Here is a 19,128-nt window from a genome sequence, read left to right as displayed (position 1 = left end):
CATCACATATAGCTTAGTTTTGGTTATATCTAAGGTGTCCTACTCCTCCCACCCACATCTCCCCACTGACAGGTGACGCCCCAGCCCGTAGGAATACGTGCAATGATCAATAACACCCTCCCCGCCCGGCTTACCTCCCCCGAACACAGGCCAATTGTGTTCGCATAGATGCTATTTTTGTTTTGCTTCGAATAATAAACCATTTGAAAGTGATCACTAGCAGAGATAAATGTAGAATAGCCTTGCTATCTACAAAATGTTACACATACACAACAAATAGTGTTTCTTATTCTTCATAAGTAGACATTCGACAAAGCCTTTGCTCACATCGCAGTGCACTGCACAGCACTGCACAGCACTCATTTTCTATGTGTCTCAACTCACTGAGTGCCAGGATTGCCAGAATTATTTCAGAAAGTACTACTACTACTACTACTACTACTACTACTACTAGAATTGATTCTGAAAAGTTTTTTTCACAGAAAACAAAAAGTGCTTAGGAAGCGAGATACAGCCTTTTTCAGTTCTAAGTTAAACAAGGAGTGGATGGAGCTGCACATCTTCAGATGATGATATCTTGGGTTCTGTTTAAAAAAAAAAAAAAAAAGAATGTTTTTTTTTTGTTGCTATTTTTTTTAAAACACGTCAAACACGTTAATGGCACCCAGCGCCATAGCGGTAAAAACACGTGAAACACGTTAATGGCACTCAGTGAGTTAAGCTACCATCCATGAATTATTACGCATTCATCAATTGTAATTCGAATCCACACATGTGAGGCTCTATTAAGGCACTCTATGTATGGATTCATGTCTCGCCTGGATGAGCCCCAGAACAGTATTATTGAGGATAAAGTCAATCCTGGGAAGAGCTGTCTCCGGTACTCGTCCAGGCTGCGTAAACACTGGAGTTTGTTGTGTGATGTTGATGATTTGTATGTACTCTATGGACCCCCTGTGTGTCTGGAATAAAGTTTGAATTGAATTGTAAAATCAGTCCATGAATGTTCAAGTCATTTGAGATGCCAGCCTGGCCAGGATATCTCTCACACACGTGGAGTCCTTCATTTGTCAAAACAGCATGTATGGACACATCTCCAGGAGGACACACTGCAGGGAGTCATCTACTCGTTAATACTGCGTTAAATTAACATTTAAAAATATTCCATTGACAAACATGTTTGTGTGATTAACGAGGCCCCTCAAGTTATAGTAACACCACGGGAGGTTCAGTGGGGAGGTGCACAGGTTCAACATCATTCCCGCACACATGATACGCACATGGGAAACGGTGTTGCGCTACGTTCCGCTGCTCAGATTGGGGGGTTGGCTTGGAACTGTTGGCAGTTTGTTTGGTCCCCCCTCCACTTCAGAAATGTCATCTGCACCCGTGGGTGTCTCATAGTGTTGTTTGATGTTGTAATTCCTTTGAAACAGCCACTTATTGCGCACATGTGAGACACAGGTTTGCAGCTGAACTCTATGTTTGCAACGAATTATCATCGAACGTCCGGCCTTCGCCATCAACCTTATGAACCACAGCAGCAAACAGATGATACTTAACCACTTGAACCCCAGCATCCCTATTTTGGGGGGAACTTTTGCCAAAAATAGCAGATTTACAAGCTCACAGTGAGCTTGTAGGACGGCTATTTCTAGTGTAGACAAAAAAGTGCTCCAATTAGAGTTGTGACGCAGGTCTGTTTTACTGAGAATAGAGGGTTTAAGCGGTTAACTGCAGTATATTGTACTGTTTACACAAGCTTGCTGGTGAGGACTGTTAAGAGACGGGTAAAGACAGCAGGAGTGGTGATCCAGCGAGGTAACTGCCGACTGTTGTTATGCTGAACACAGCCAGCTCATCAGAAAGGAGATAGCAGACAGACGGAGAGAGTGGCAAGCAGAGAGGGCAGCTTCAAAAGGGCTAAATAAGTAAATGGTTGGATTTGTTATTTTTCTAAAAATCATCTCGCCGCACAAATTAAACCCAAACGGCTAGTGGGACACCGGTTTGAAAACCAGGGTGTACAATAGGCTACTCTACTGAAGCAAAATAAAATAAAAATGTAACTTTGCATATACAGGGTTTTAGTGGTGGTGATTGTATAGGACTTTGTGGGGGAGAATCAGACACATGGAATTATAAACGTCTCTGTCTTCAATGAGAGATTCTCTGCTACTTAAAACCACAACCGTTTGTCAAAGTCAGAGACAATGACATCACTGTGACAGATCTTACAGTAACAACGTGAACCCTGGCATTTCTATTCAGGGGGCGAACATTCGGGGAAAATTGCACTTCTACAAGCGCCGCAAGGCTTGATGATTGTCATTTTCAGTTAAGAGACTTGGTGTTGAGGGACAAAAGAAGCAGATGCCCTGGGGTACTCAGGTCACCTAAGATTAGAGGGTTGGTGGTTAACTCTTCCCTAATATAATAATTGCGTTCACATTTTTTTTTTCACATTTATTGTGAGAGCAGTATCTTAAGTTGATGATCTTCCTTTGTAGTATGTGGTTCGAGACTCTTAAGAGTCTCCTACTGAGTCTCCTATTGACCAATGATGCGGCCATCAAATTATTGGCTCAGAAATACAACAAAACCAAAAACAATCTCCATGAATTCAAGGCTTCATGGGGTGTGTAATTGATAGCTTTTTTTTTTTTTTTTGGGGTGAACTACTCCTTTAAGTTCTTATTCATTGGTACCACTATGAAAACACATATATTCAAGGTTTTAGAGAAGAAAATACCATGCTATGGTAATGTTATTTATTATCATAAAAAATCGTAGTGTTTTGCCAATTATTTGGGGGCCAACTTTCAATGTTCTCACAGCCTCGAACCACTGCTTTAAATCACAAGAGAAAAGGAAGAGTCATCACATCGGAGACGGCTGAAACTCTGCATTAGGCTGCACAGCCAAAATGATGGTTATTGCACCAGTCAGTCCTATTGTCAAAAATGATTTACCGGCACACCAGGAAGTCGCTTTGAACGAGTCTCTGGCCTACATTACAGCCTAATCTGAATCACACAACATGACAGAGTCTGAAGAACGTCTCTTGAATGTAGCAAGTCAAAAATAAGAATTTTCCCTTTGCAGCAAAAGATAAATACACATTTTAATTCTGGACCGTCTATGAAACTGGTGTGATAATTCCCCAGAAGAAAATATAGGCAATCACAAAATTATATATATATATATGCTGGAAATTGACTGCAGTATTTTAAGGCCGAGATGTTTACTAAAATGGTTTTCCATGAATAAATTTAGCTGGCACAGCTGCTCCTTGCAAATGTTTGGTGTTAACTTTTTAATAGCAACAACCGTGTTAAAGGAGGACTTCACCCCAAAATGACCTTTTCCATCAATTACTCACATGCCTTGAAAAAAATTACAACGAATACTAATTGTTAATATCCCTTATTTATCACATATGTGAGTATTATGGGCTTTTTGAAACAATGCGGGCCCCCAGAGTGAGTGTGGAAACTTAGTGGCCCTCACCATCTACAAAGCTGCCCACCCCTGCTCTATATAGTGCCTTTGTGGGAGATTTACATTAGGAAACAAAACACAAAAAACATAGCATTTGAATGACTTCAGGTGATTCTAATAATCATATAATCACAACAATAACATCTTCAGTAAACTGGATATGTCACAATGAGGCATATACCGTGGTAGAGAGGTGCTGAGCTGGAGACGGGGCAGGGATGGGATGACCTCCACCAAACAGCCACTGGTCTTCACACTGGGCAGGCCCTCCAACAGACAGTCACTGGTCACCCCAAACACTGACGTATGGTATCCTAAGAGAAGGACATCGGAAGATACGCAAAAAAGCCTGAATTATACGCACCATTGTACCCTCTGTCTGTCCAAGTCCCTTTTGCAGTGGTAGAAAAAGTACTCAAATGTTTTACTTGAGTAAAAGTATCACTACTGCAACGTAGAAATACTCTGTTACAAGTAAAAGTCCGGAATGTACTTGAGTAAAAGTACAAAAGTATTGGTATCAAAATGTACTTAAAGTACCAAAAGTAGAAAGTACTCATTATGCAGAAGGTCCCATTTCACAAGTTTTCAAATACAAAAATCTTTTGAAAATAGCAGATCTACAAGCTCACAATGCGTCGCATCGCGACGCAATGTGAGCTTGTAGATCTGCTATTTTCAAATAGTCAAAGAATAAATAGGGCTAAAGGGATAATGTCATAATTTCTTTATTATTACAACATACTTTATTATGTTTTGTAATAATTATCAAAATCTACTGAGTACAGTACTTAAGTAAATGTACTTAGTTACTTTAAGCCACCCTTTTTTGCCCATATATGGAGATCCCTGTATCTGTCCCACAAAAAGGTGCACTGTTTTAAAACGTGAATGATTGTGGCAGGTTCATTTGTAAGAGAGCCGACGGCCAAGGTTTCAGGTCCAAAAGTTATCTTTATTTCCGTGTGATCACACACTGCATGCCTTTGTTGTAATGATGTAGTCGTGAGTCCAATGTTTTTAATGATTGCTTCCAGCTCATGTTAGCTAAGTATAGTGACTCGTAGAGCGCAATGTTTTTTTCATGCATATACATTTTGAATGGTGATGAGACCATAGCCGGCGTGATTATCTGAAAAATAAATAATGCACACCCTCCGGCTGATTGCAATTGAGATTTCTCCGTACCTTCGGTATAAATAACACAGTGGAAAAGAAGAGTAACTGACTTGACTTTTTGGATACTATAAAAAAAAATAGGAAATAAAAAAACGCACACTGTCTCTTGTGAAGGAGAGCTGGGCGTCCCTGACTCGAGATGAAGGACTTATGCTGGGCACAAAGAAATCGATTAACTAAGGAGAAGTTCTTGAAGTGCTTTCGTGTACAGAGAAAGGTTACTCTGCGAGGACTGTTTGTAGTGTTTCATCTAATTACCCGATGCTCTCTTAGACAGCAGAACAAAGAGTGCTCATTTATCTTCTATGAATGGTGGGGGGAATACGGAGCCGTGGTCTGGACGGCTGGCTGAGGGCTTCAAAAAAGGAGATGAAAAGAAGAGTCGTCCCTGTGGCCTCCGTCGACGTTTAACCTGGCCCTCAGCTGCGGGGCGGGCTGGCTGTGGCATGTGTGGCATCACAAGCAATTATTCCCCAACAAAGATCAGTGAGTGATAAATGCAGATTAGAGACGATTAAAATAAATGCAATTAAATTACACGCCCGACCGGCTTTCTAAAATGGAAGTCAAAGCTGAGGCGCATGTGCAAGTGTGTGTGTGTGTGCAAGTGTGTGTGTGTGTGTGTGTGTGTGTGTGTGTGTGTGTGTGTGTGTGTGTGTGTGTGCGTGTGTGCGTGCGTGCGTGCGTGCGTGCGTGCGTGCGTGCGTGCGTGCGTGCGTGCGTGCGTGCGTGCGTGCGTGCGTGCGTGCGTGCGTGCGTGCGTGCGTGCGTGCGTGCGTGCGTGGCGCGTGCTCGTGCGTGTACACCAAACCCCCACAGAACAGAGATATTAGAGCTTCTTCTGGGTTTAGGACAGAATGCCTGGAAGCTGAGAGGTAACATTTGAAAAATGAAAGGGAAAAATAGCAGATCTACAAGCTCGACGCTATCTGGAATAATCCGGATGTACTGTTTACAGGTAGCACACCTTAAGCATGGAGTCATCAAATGAAGTTAAAAAGAAGAACAAAGCATACAGTACCATTACAATGCAAGTCTGACATATACACCTAATACTTTTAACCACACCCTAGTGTCCCTATTCTGATCTAAATATAGGTGAAAATAGCAGATCTGCATGTTGGGATGAGCTTGTAGATGCGCTATTTTCGGTGAAGCGGTTTGGTGTAAATGTAAAAGAGAGGAGCAAGTATAGAGCCTTGGGGGACCCCCGGCCACATAGTTTATACGGTCTGAGTGGTTAAAGCTGCTCATTACATCTGAAATATTTTTGCTATTGCACAAGTTTATTTGGTTGCCTGATGTGATGTTTTCTATTTAATGCTAAGAGATTAAGTAAAGTAAAGCCTAAGTTAAGCTTTACATTGGATACGCATAGGCATTTTAACCCATTCAGACCAGACGCATCTACAAATGCCTTCTAAATCAGTAGTTCTCACACTTTCAATAGTTTTTAAAAGAATGTAAACAAAGTGACGCACTGTGAGCTTGTACATCTGCTATTTTTGAAACGCAGAAATCTGAAATGACACAGATGCTTTCCCGGTTTTAATGGGTTAAAGGCCTTACTTTGAGTTTTAAAGTCTTTCATATACATTAATGTGTTTTTGTAGGCTCCTCTGCAGCCTAACAGTTGCGTTTCTATAAAAAAAGAAAAATCTTTTTAATTAGTTTTAGGCTAATAACAAAAACAGGCCTAAGTTATTTGTCAGGTGTGATTGTGGCGTGATAGCTTGACATGAACACTTATCTTGTGTTTAAATGCAGGAGAAGATAATTGTGAAACATTAACAACAAGATATGCATCTCTATGTATTCATGCAGACCAGCAGTTAGCCCAGGCCACTGTGTCTCTGTCCGTGGTGCTGAAATGTTGAAACGATGCCCTGCTCTCTCTTATTCTGTCTTTCTGTTTGTATTTGGGTTCCCGATTAAAATATCGCAGGAGCAGGCGGTGCTTAAACTTTGCTGCAGGCAGGAGTGGACGGTCAAAAATGAAATGCGTGCGGGTGGTAATGGTCAGACAGGTCCGTGCAGGCATAGATATAGAAACCTAGATACCTCATTGGCCTCTGCAGTTCATTGCAGCGACTGGTATCTCAATACAAGGCTCTTCCGCAGGGCTGTTTGACTACTGATCAATCACATTGCTTTAACTACTGGCCAATCACAGCGTGTCTAACTGACTAGTTGCTGCGCGACTGCCTCTTAAGAAAAGACCGGCCCCACCTGCCTTTGATTGGCCTACCGAACGCCCCCTTCTGTGACGCACACGGAAGTTTCCAGCTTGCCCAAGCCTTATATGGGATAGCCCTGCGGAACAAGGAAGCGTGCCCGAGATACGAATGCTTCAGAGCCGAAGGAGGCGTCTACCTTTATATGTCTATGCGTGCAGGCCTCTAGCAAAAAGTATGCAACTTAAATCAGGCAGCACTTTGCCCCAATAGCACAGCATGGAATTCAAGCCAAAAATGTGGGTGCAAAAGAGTAATAATGAGTTCAATCAATTACGGATGTCAAACATCCGAGCAACGCAGTAGTGTCACAGTTGGTCTCACCATTGACAGTGATGTTGCCTGCAGTGCGTGGGACCCCCACCAAGGTGACAGGATACAGACCAGACTCTGCAGGCAGGGAAAGGGCTGCAGGTAGGGACTCAAACTCCACTCCGGAGGTCAACAAGCCCTGAAAGGAGAAGGATAACTGGTTACAAATCATTATTGCCTGATCCTCAACCTTTTATTTTCATTTGAACCGTATTTAACTACATAAACCCTATATACTGTGTTGAGTTGACTTTACTTGTTTTTTTCGTCTACAACAAATCCCTTCGCCAAAGAGAAGTAGTTTCCCTACTTCTGTGAGGCAATCTCGTACGACAAAGTAGGCCATTCATTTACTAGAAAACATAAGTTGAAATATGGAGATTTAATTTTCTTGCCAAGAACAGTTTTCCTTTCCTGATTGAGGGCAAACACAGGGGGTGTTTGTTTTCTTGGGTTAGGGTTAACCCTAGCCCGATCACCAAGGGCATGTTTTGCAGGCTACAAAACACAGGGCACATCACACTGCCTTGTTTTTGTTTTTCTAAAAAAGCAGTGCTTACAGGATCTCTATGTCTGATGTTGCGAGGCAACCAGATAATCACCTGTCACTCATTTTTGGGTTAGCCGTTGTTTTCGTTGAAAGCTACTTTTTAAATTAACGAGGCTATCTGTTGTTTACAACTGTTTAAAATGTGGAGGGAGAGATGCTGTTTGAAATGAAACGGTGAGACACAGAGAGAAAGAGATCTGTTTGAGTATTATTTATCAATTTTCCCCCGACAAACTTTCAATGAGATATTGAAGTATGAACAGAAGATATGAGAAAGCACGGCGCGGCATGCGTATCTCATTGAAGAACAAAAGAAAACACAGTAGACTCAGAGACTTCAGGTCATAAATTGACAAGATGCCAGAGGCAATTCAATCAATGCCGACTTTGCGTTTAAGCAATTTTGAGCCACTATGATTAATCAAATTTTTCAATTTTAGTTTGACACTTTTGGGGAGCCCATGCTGCCAACTTAAGTTGGATGGGGCTGTTGTTCTTTCTCTTGTACAAACACAGAGGTGTGCAGCTGTCTGGGTCCCCGGTAACGGTTGAGTGTGAAGCAGCTCTCCAGCAGTTCCATATAATCCATCATCCTAATCCACCCTTGATGTCCTGCAGATAAAATCACTCTCAGCGTGTCACAGCCATTTCCCATGGAGAAAATTGCTCTTGTTCGCACCGTGAGCAGAAGAGGAAACAGTGTCACTGAATCCACGTTCGCTAGGAGAACAGATTGAAAAGGAATCCTATACACACGCGCAACAGGGGGAACATGCTCTGCAGCAGTAGGCCATACATAGACCGGGATGTACAGTATAGGCTTATATGTGACAGCCTCAGGGGCATTATATTGATAGAAGGCAAGGACATTTTTCAGGGTTTTTATTTTTCTCTCTCTTTTTTTTTTTTGTCTTTTTTTACAGATTATGCTAGTGCACATTGTAATCCAATAAAATGAAAACTCCAAAAGTAATTCCCATTTTCAAAAACGGAGAGACATCAATTCAACAACTAAAGACCAATTTCTGTCACAATTTTCTAAAATAATTGAAAAACTGTTAAGAGACCAATATGGGTTCAGAGCTAATAGGTCCACTTCGATGGCTGTGATGGAACTAGTGGAGGGAATTTCAACTGCTATTGAAAACGGGGAATATATATACGGTGGGAGTGTTCATTGACTTGAAAAAAAGATTACAACTTATTATTGAATAAACTGGAGAGATACAGTGTCAGAGGGATAGCCAACTCACGGATAAAGAGTTACCTTGCAGATAAATATCAATATGTTCAAAACAATTATGTAAAATCTGAATTAGGAAAGATTACCTACGGTGTCCCGCAAGGTTCTGTTATAGGTCCCAAATTATTTATATTTTATATAAACGATATTTGCAAAGTGTCAACAATGTTAAATTATGTCTTGTTTGCCGATGACAAAACCTATATTGCTCTGGGAAGAGTTTGGAGCAGCTCCTGAATGCAGTAGAAGGGGAATTGAAGACTATAAAGACATGGTTTGACATAAACAATCTATCATTTAATCTAACTAAAACAAAGCATTGATGTGACCATGTGTGAAGTGAACTGGAGGGTAACTTTCAAGGTGCGATGGCATCCTATAGCCTCCTCTAGCATGAGGGGTTTACATGTCCACTGGTAGACATGGGTGATGTAATGCAGTGGTTCTCAACCAGTGGTCCGGGGACCACCAGTGGTCCTTGAGGGGGTTCCAAGTGGTCCCCAGCTAAATGATGGGGAGTTGGTAACCAAATGGACCCTTTTTAGGTAGATCTTTAACTCTTGAGAGCGTAAAATGAAACCTTTTACGCTCTCAGGTTAAATTATTGTTAAACATCTGTATTACTTAATTTACAAGAAGTCCTACACAATTAGAGAATGTAGAATAATTGTTATTTTGATCAATGTTTGTCTGTTATCTCTCCTATGGTACAAACATCAATACAGCATGGAATTGTGGACAAAATCGTATCCAGCGATAACAAAATATTCTACGTTTTGGGTCTGAGAGGCTAAATCTCATCAAATGGTGGTCCGTGGCTCAAATGCGGAATAAATAATGGACCTTGATATGAAAAAGGTTGAGAACCACTGATGTAATGGACTGCATCAATCCAAACCACCAGACGCTACCTCACTGCTGGAGAGGGCTGCAGTCACACAGAACCAGTGGTTGACAAAGTATATTATACGCATGTAAATACTAAAGTATTCAAATTACGATGGACATTTTCTTTTAAACCCATTTAGACCTGCAAAGCCTATACGTTGTATTACCTTTCAATCCGGGAGAGCATCAGTGTCATTTTAGTTGTTACTATATATCGTCACTGTCGGGCAGAAACCTTGTATCTCCGAGTTTCAAATTTGTATGGTTGTTTTTGCAAATTACAGCCCTACTTCATCATACAAGAGTGTCGCACAAAAGTAGTGAAAATAGCCGATATATTTTCACTATGCAGCTATTTACGGTTTTCGACATACAAGTCCACCCGACAACAACGATATATAGCAACATGATTTAAAAACTATAATAATTTGAATCAAAAATACGTTTTTCAGAATTAGAAGGTGTTTTTAGAATCAGCCTCTGGTCTAAATAGATTAATATCAATGCAATGCTGAATTGAAATATAGAACATTTTGGTCGGCCAGAATGATTAGGCAATGACTGTATCAATCGTCTAGCCGGGGACCTCCCTGGAACCTCCGCGAGGACCCCCGGGGGGTCCCTAGACCCCACGTTGAGAAGCAGCGATTTAAACCACGTCTGTAGCGGAGAGATCATCATTCATTTATTGGATATCTTGAAATATCAATGTTAACCTATTGGAAACAATTCATTTGTGTCTGGCCTCGAAAAGGTTAATTAGCCTATTTAGTTTACAATAATGATCAGCCCATTCACACAGTAAGCTAATTGTGTTGTCTGAGCTGGTATGCATTGACCTAATTATAAATCACTGGGAGAGAGTGCATATTTAACCTTTTGCTTTGCTTGGGACAGCAACGATGCCGTTAATATCCTAATTTAATAGCACTGAGATAATATGATGTGTTTGACAAGATCACATACTGTATACTTTATATACCGGCCATACAGTATTATAATAATAATAATAATAATAATAATACAACTTTATTTATGTAGCACCTTTCAAAACTGGGTTACAAATTGCTTTACAAAGGAAAAAACAACATCATGACCTTTTGCCATGTTCTTTTTTTCCAATGTACGTACTCGTCCTTGCTGGCCTCCTTTTTTAGCTTTCTATTACCTAACCCTTTTCCCCCCAATCTGTTGTTGCTTTTATTTGCTGTTTTTTGGGGGGTTTCCTACAGTATGGTGAAGATTGTAACTCCAATGCAGCTGAATTTCCCTTGAGGGATCAATCCAGGTCTACCCTAATCCTATCTAGGGTTGGGATTCGGAACCGGAGGGACATTGAGGAACCGGAACCATCAACATTTGGAACCGTTTACTGGAACTGTTTCTTATCACACTGTCAGAGCTGGTTATGTGGATATCACGTCTGCTAAACAATTACAATACCGGTGTTTCTCAAACGTTTTAATTTTAAGAACCACCATAACTCTGAGAGTGTACAAATGCATTTGTACACCCTCTGAGTTACAGACCTGTAAGGGTCCAATTGGAACCCCCTATTGGAATCGTTAAAGGGAACTGTTAAGAAATCGGACCGTTAAAGAACCGGAATCGTTAAAATCCTAAAGGATCCCAACCCTAATCCTATCCTATCCTATCCTATCCTATCCATAGTGCATGTACTGTAGGTATAAAGAAACACCAGTGGCTGTGATCCTGCGATCAAATTGCTTTACCTAAAACTGCCATAAATAAATGAACATTTCAAAATATAGCTTAGTCATTGGTCTAGGCAGCCTCCCAAAAAATAATATTAACTCCGCTTCATTTTTTCATTTCAAGCTTCATATCAAGTAAATTACATTATCCATCTTAACGGTCTCCCATATGACTCAAGTTGATTAAAGCAGTGGTTCTCAAACGTTTTCCTTCTTGTCATCAAGGACCCTCACACATTGGTCCTCAAAAGTGGTTTAAACGCGATTAACTTGTTGCACCTCTAGGATGGATGGACGGACGGACGGACAGACAGACAGACAGACAGACGGACGGACAGACGGACAGACAGACAGACAGACAGACAGACGGACGGACGGACAGACGGACAGACAGACGGACAGACAGACAGACAGACAGACAGACAGACGGACAGACAGACAGACAGACAGACGGACGGACAGACGGACAGACAGACAGACGGACAGACGGACGGACGGACGGACAGACGGACAGACGGACAGACAGATGGACAGACGGACAGACAGACGGACGGACGACGAAGGAATGTGATTTCAACCGCTGTGAAGATAAAAGTGGCAGCAAATGCAGCACTTGAAGAGAGAATCAATAAAGACACAAAGCAAAGCTGGGTATTACAGCAGACGTCGTGTGGAGACTGTAGAAGGAGTACAGCTGTACTGCAGCAGGGTCACCTTGACCACACGGGGACGGGAAAGTGTCCCTGTTTGTGTGTGTGTGTGTATATTACTGTACACGTGAGGACCATGTGTGTGTATATTATACTGTACATGTGAGGACCGTGTGTGTGTAATGTACATTACTGTATATATGAGGACCAAATGTCCCCACAAGTATAGCAGAATTTGAGAAACGGGACATTTTGAGGACAATCGTTTATTCCTGGTCCTCATTGTTTTATGGTTAAAAGAAAGGGGTCCTTGGGGGTGAGGGGTTCCAGGAGGTCCCCAGCTAAAATTGGCTGTTCAAAAAATAGCAGATATACAAGTTCACAGCAAGTCACCTCGTGCCTCTATTTTTGACAAAAATGGAATCAAATCTTGAAAGTATTGGAAAATGTTTTTGAAAAAACATTTGCATTTTTTCAAACAAATCTTCTCTTCTGGGGGTTCCCAGCACTTAACATTTTAAGGCAAGTATTGTACTTTTACTCCACAAATATTAAAAACAGTGGTAAAACAACCACTTCAGTCCTATTTTATACATAGATGCGACGCGTTGTGAGCTTGTAGATCTGCTATTTTCAAACATTTCAGTACTTTTACTTTTGGCACTTTAAGTATATTTTGATGCCAATACTTTTGTACTTATACTCAAGTAGCATTTTGAACACAGGCCTTTTACTTGTAACAGAGTATTTTTATATCGTGGTATTGCTACCTTTACTTAAGTAAAATATCTTAGTACTTCTTCCACCACTGTGCGTGCGTGTGTGCGTGCGTGCAAGAGGATGGAGCAGACATATGCACCGTATGGGGCTGGGTTATGTGCGGTGGATAGATGATATCTCCAGCTCCAACAACAGGCGCTCTGTGTGGGGGCACAGATGAGCTCTTGGCAGCCTGTGCATTGAGCGCGGCGGGACGCGGGTCGCGGGTGAAGAGTCATCGTGCCACTTCTTACGACCCGGCCCTCAACTACAACACCACCTGAGGTTGCCAGCTGCCTGCCACAGAGCGGCCAGGGGGGGATTATAACCTCCATCTGTACCGTGATCAATCCAACCGCAGGTGGGGAAGGAGTTAATGACATATCCCATCTGAGTGTATATGCTGCTGGATGCAGTGCGTTTCATTTGTGTGCTGCTGGGCGCACGTGTGTGTGTGTGTGTGTGTGTGTGTGTGTGTGTGTGTGTGTGTGTGTGTGTGTGTGTGTGTGTGTGTGTGTGTGTGTGTGTGTGTGTGTGTGTGTGTTCTCCTGGACAGCAAAGACAATTATTTGTAAAGATTATTCTTTTGGGGTATTTCTGCTCTATTTGACAGTGAGTATAGGGAGACAGGAGAGAAAGAGAAAAAGAAAGACAGGAAAGGGACGAAGGAGAGAGAGAGCGAGCGAGAGAGGAGGACAAGAAACAAAACATGCAGGTCTCAGGTCAGTTTCTAACCCAGGCCGACTGCAGCAAGGACTTAATATCGTTGCTGTCGGGCGGAAACCTCTTATCTCCACATTTTCACTTTTTGTGTTTCTTTCGTAAATGAACGCTCTACTTGATCATACTACGGCCGGCGTCACACAAAATCATCAGAAGTAGCAGATCCACAAGCTCCAAACTTGACTCGTTGATGCTGCTACTTTTGCCATTTTATAATTAGAATCCTGAAAAGTAACAGTTTTGTTTGTTGGACATAGGAGGTTTCCACCAGAGAGAGACGGTATGGTACATGCTCAACGTGAGCTACCAGGGCGCCCCAAAAAGACCATTATTTTTAATTACCATTTCATCATAAGCTAGCTTTCCTCTTCGAGAAGAAGCAGTGTTCCGTTTTTATGCACCGCATATCTGGAACAAATTCCCACTCTTAGTTCTTTTAAATCAAAGCAAAAAACCTGACAATCTTTTATTGAGTTTTTTCTTTTTTTTTTTGCATTCTTTGCAGTGTAAAAAATGTTTCTTCTACAAAAAGAAAATCATTTTACAATGTGTCTTAATGCTTAATCTTGTATATAAAAAACACTTTGAATTGCCTCATTGTTGAAATGTGCTAAAACTTTACCTTGCTTCGAGTACCTCTGTTCTTTTATCGTTTTACGCACAAATACAGAAACGAACGCACAAATGCACGGACTGTTTGCAGATTACTGCTAGTTGGAACACGTTCATATTTTGCGACTGGCGCGTTCAGGTTAGTTCCGGTTTCAGGTTAGTGCCGCGTTCAGGTTAGTTCAGGTTAGTGAAAGCTTTTCCCAGTGGGAAAAGCTTTCACTGGAAATGGCAGATCGACAAGCTCACAACAACGCATCACGCTGCGACGGGTTGTCAATTATGTTCAGCTAAAGCTTTCCCCACAATACGGATGCTGGGGTTTAAGTGGTTAATATGGTACACAAACGCTCAGTTCCCACCAACGAATGCCAGCGTGTGTGCAGTGAAAGCATACTGACGTGCAAGCTGATTCACACCCCCACACCAGTCATAGTACATTTTGGCAGACAGGGCCCCCACCCCTCTATTCATGGCCTGCACACAAAACCTGTACAGCCACGTGCTCTCAGGCTACCTAATAATTAAAAGGCAACATCAGTTTTTGGCAGGTGGTACATTTGCGCCTCTGGTATACAGCACCAGATTTCTCTCTCTCCCTCTACCCCCCCACCTCTATTTCTCTCTCTCCCTACCTCTTATTTAGTCTACCGGTATTTATTTTCGTGCATTTCACTGCTGCCCCAAATCACTGCATTCATAAACAAACACACAAGTCAGCAGGAAGCAATGCAATTTCATTCATACGTCATTCACATTTGTGAACATGAAAGAGTGGTTGGTCTCGTTTTTCCTTTTTTGCCGTGCGTCTGATTGAGTTGTTGTTTACTCGAGTGCTTGCGTGTGTTTGCATGAGAGAGAAAGAGAGAGTGAGAGAGAGTGAGAGAGAGTGTGTGTGTGTGTGTGTGTGTGTGTGTGTGTGTGTGTGTGTGTGTGTGTGTGTGTGTGTGTGTGTGTGTGTGTGTGTGTGTGTGTGTGTGTGTGTGTGTGTGTGTGTGTGTGTGCGTGTGCGTGTGTGTGAGAAGAAGAGAGGGGGTGGGTCATGATGTAATACATGAAGGAAGACGTGTAGAACAGAGAAACACAGGGTGGTTCTTATACAGCAGTTGAAAAAGGTGTACTCGCCTTAACTTAAAAGGTTGTTGTCACAAAGCAGCTATTAAACAATCTAGTTAAATTGATCTCCCTGATGTCTAATGGATTCTTTGCAACTTGATTTTACACTGAGACTGAGAGAAAAGTGAACGGGCTCTCACCTTAATAAAAGAAGCTATCTGGTCTGGCAAAGTGGCGTGTGGAGCAATAAAATGTAATGGCACCACAGGGGTTTGCTACACAAGTGTGTGGTTGTGTTTTTTAAAGTCAGTGGTAAAGGACAGCAGCTTGTTTTCCATGTCCTATACGATCATTACTGTATTATAAGTGTCCGAAGAAAAGCTTTTAGGGAGCCTTAATTAGGTAATCAAGGATAACGGCAAAACATTATCACTTGGCCTGTATCGACCCTGGTGCAAATGCAGACGGAAGGTTGATATTCTGGAGGTGAACAGTATCTTCTAATGGTTAATTTATCCTTTGCTGCACGACAGTGTTGCACAACTAAAATAGCCAATCACCAAACTACAAGCTCAGTGAGCTAGATTGGCTATTTTCCGGCAGGCAATGAGGTATAAGTCAGGCTTTACATTCTCACAAAGTTGTAGTTTGATAAAACAATATACAAGCCCAAATACCAAACGATAAACGCTGGTTATTCAAATGACCGGATATAGGAGTTTTCAGACATAATACACAACTATTGTTTTAACTGACCATGTTCTCCACACGTAGTTCAAAGGGCATGGGGTTGTAGACCATCAGCTGAACCTCACAAACGTCTCCCTGAACCCACTGGAACTCTGGGAAAGGGAAAAGACACATCAGGGCATTAGAAGAAGACGTTACGGTCATTACCACCAGTTTGAACTTAATGAGCTTAGGGGAGTAAACCATGACATTAGACTTGCTGCAGTAATTCATAAATGGATACATTTAGCAGTGGTGTGTGCAGGGGCTATGAAATTCAAAGAAACAAAAAAAAATATGAAATAATGTCGATTATTTTAGCTCATTAAGTGGGTGAATCATTTAGAACCAAACCATTTGTGTTTAGTCAAATGGTTAATTAATTAGCGTATGCCTTAAGCCCAACCACTTTATGTGTGACTTTGCTGGAGAAAATAAAGCAGCCGACGTTAAATTGTGCAAATCCCTGTTAAGCATTTCCTGTATTTTAACCAGATCCATTAAATGCAAAACGATTCAAAACGATACATTTGCATTGAGATGTATCCATCTCAAGGTTTACCATTCGGAGTCAACTCACGTCAACGCGGGGTTGATGTGATGAGCACATAGCCGAGGTTTTGGAGTCTTACTGTGTGATCTCAGGCTCCAACTCAAGGGTTAGTGATGCACAGTAGTATGGATATAGATTCTAAGCCTCATATTTCATGTTTCTCTTATTATAGAACATGAGATATTCGCAGAAAAGCCGTAGAACTGTAAATTAAACTGGGGCCTTAAAGGCAGCAGCAGCCTAAGCCTGCTTAGGTCTTTATGAAGTACTACTTTTCCATGGAAAATCCCGCAGGCCTACGTGGGGTAATTTGCACAGCCATGTCTATGTCAGGTTCTATGAATCATGGGAATGGGATATTGAAAAGATTTAAGGGCGAGAATCCATTTGGGTCCCACTCTAGCTATACCCATCTCCACTTTGAAACGTAACTTCACCTCTACACAGTCCATTTGGAGAGTCTATTGCTATAAATGGATTTTTACAAAGAACGCTTGGAAATCCGCACGAGGGCAAAGGGATTTACGAAGAGCGAACTGCGACCTGGGTACCGTGGGAAATTAAAAGTCAATTCTAACGAAAGGTATCTGTGTAGTAATGATATCAATGTCTGCAAAGAGTCACTCACGCACAATCAGGTCTGCCTCAGAGGTGTGCTCTCATAGCTGGGCCAATTAAATGTGAACCGTGTCGCAGAAATAAATAAATAAAATAAACTGAAATAAAAAAGTGAAGTGTTGCCATCTTGTTTCCGTGACCCTCAGTCCAAACTCCTCAGGTGGCCCACGGCAGGTCCATGAGCCTCCATCACTTTGAAGCCTCGACATTAAAACGCCATCTGGAAATGCTTTGAGTCAAAGTGTTGGTTACGTGGGGAGCTCAGCGCCGCACCGAGGTTCAGATTCTAAAAGGCGTGTTATTTCGCGGAATGTCTCACGTTCTTGGATGCGGGTTCATCTCATCTAGAACCAGAGAAAGCTTACCCTGACACTGTGCAGCAAACTCACCGGTTTTAGTTTAACTCAGAAGAGCGTACAAATGGAACCAAATGGACCCTTTTGAGTCCATTTGGTTCCATTTGTACACTTCTTCAGAGTTAAAATTAACACGGTGGATTTGTACACCGACACTGCCAAAGGCTCTGAAGAAAGATGCTGTAGAACTCTGGGCAACAGTAATCTTGTATACTGAATAATGCAGGCTCGCTGTGCCGTGGCTCGGGGCGATAAAGCATAAAACATGCATGTGAAACAGAGCAACCCCAGAGCCGTAATGAAGGCAGTCAAACACCACCAAAGCCGCTGCTTTTCAACTCATTCAGCATTAAGCTGAAAGCTGAACCTTTCAAATTCCTCTTTCAACTTTCATTTATTCATTAATTCATTCATGGGAACTGAGAAATAAAAAAACAGGGAGTTAATACTCGAGGCTTGAATGAAAACAAGACCGGGTGTAATAACGGCGTGGCTTCCATGTGGAACTCTGACTTCACTTTACCAGTCTGATAGGTGACTCATCTATGATGTATCTATGACTTATTATGACTCCATGTTTTGGCCAGATTTTCAGCCCGAACCAACCATCATTGACTTTCAAATTAAAGTGAAATATTTCAAATTAGCCCTGCACTCACACACACACTCACAGACACATAGATAGCTCGCCTGCTACAGAGTAACGCTGCAAAAATGTATCAAATACTCAGTCCTTGACCTGGGTAAGGATATGTGATAAATAACCACGAATGTGAGCGATAATCTATACAGTGACATGTCAAGTTTCAGACAGCAATGCATTAACAGAGACTCAGGTGACCATGCCCATAAGAGAGCGTGAATGGATTTAAACCTGGTTAATTTTCACAGTCATTTCCCCCGTTACCATTAACCCATTAAGACCTGGAACGCATCTGTGTCACTTTAGATTTCTTTTGCTATTCAAAAATAGCAGATATACAAGCTCATAGCGCGGCACCGAGTACCGCACTATGAGCTTGTAGATCTGCTATTTTTGAAAAATATTGTGGGGGAAAAAACTTTTTTTTTTTTTTAAACTGTTACGATTTAGAAAACATTTTTAAGAATCACCTCAGGGCTTAATGGGTCAACATACTGTGTGTAGGGCGTTTTGCAGAAACCAAAAAGTTTCTGCAAAACGCCCTACACAAGCGCTTGGGGCCAGACCGGTCTGCAGAAGACATACGATAATGTGTATTCACATGACCGGGATGGTTTACTAGGCTAACAATGGCCAGGTATATCAAAAATAGCATCAAATTTAAGAGGATTCACAGATTCAGAAGATTCATAAACTGGCCCGTTTTAGCTTGCACAAAAAAGCGAGAGAATTATCATCAGGCCCTTTGGAGCGAAAGCTCCAGGTAGACTTACAGTTGGAGGGTAAGAGGGGATAATATAGAAAATGGAA

The 19,128-nt window shown here is 41.8% G+C and overlaps 1 protein-coding gene across 3 annotated transcripts in view; it reads right to left on the bottom strand.

The window, feature by feature from the left end:
- Nucleotides 1-19,128, bottom strand: part of trappc9 (trafficking protein particle complex subunit 9) — a 325,308-nt gene that overhangs the window by 243,379 nt on the left and 62,801 nt on the right. For all 3 annotated transcript variants that reach the window (XM_084081382.1, XM_084081384.1, XM_084081383.1), the window contains 3 exons: nt 16,176-16,261; nt 7,239-7,365; nt 3,683-3,815 (listed from right to left, as the gene is read on the bottom strand). In XM_084081382.1, the coding sequence (XP_083937508.1) occupies nt 3,683-3,815; nt 7,239-7,365; nt 16,176-16,261 (346 nt within the window). The remainder of the gene's footprint in view (nt 1-3,682; nt 3,816-7,238; nt 7,366-16,175; nt 16,262-19,128) is intronic.

The sequence above is a fragment of the Gymnoscopelus microlampas genome, assembly GCF_963454915.1.
Source record: "Gymnoscopelus microlampas genome assembly, chromosome: 15".
NCBI classification, from domain to species: Eukaryota; Metazoa; Chordata; class Actinopteri; order Myctophiformes; family Myctophidae; genus Gymnoscopelus; species Gymnoscopelus microlampas.
Note: the sequence above shows the minus strand (reverse complement) of the source record. Positions and strands in the feature narration are given on the sequence as shown.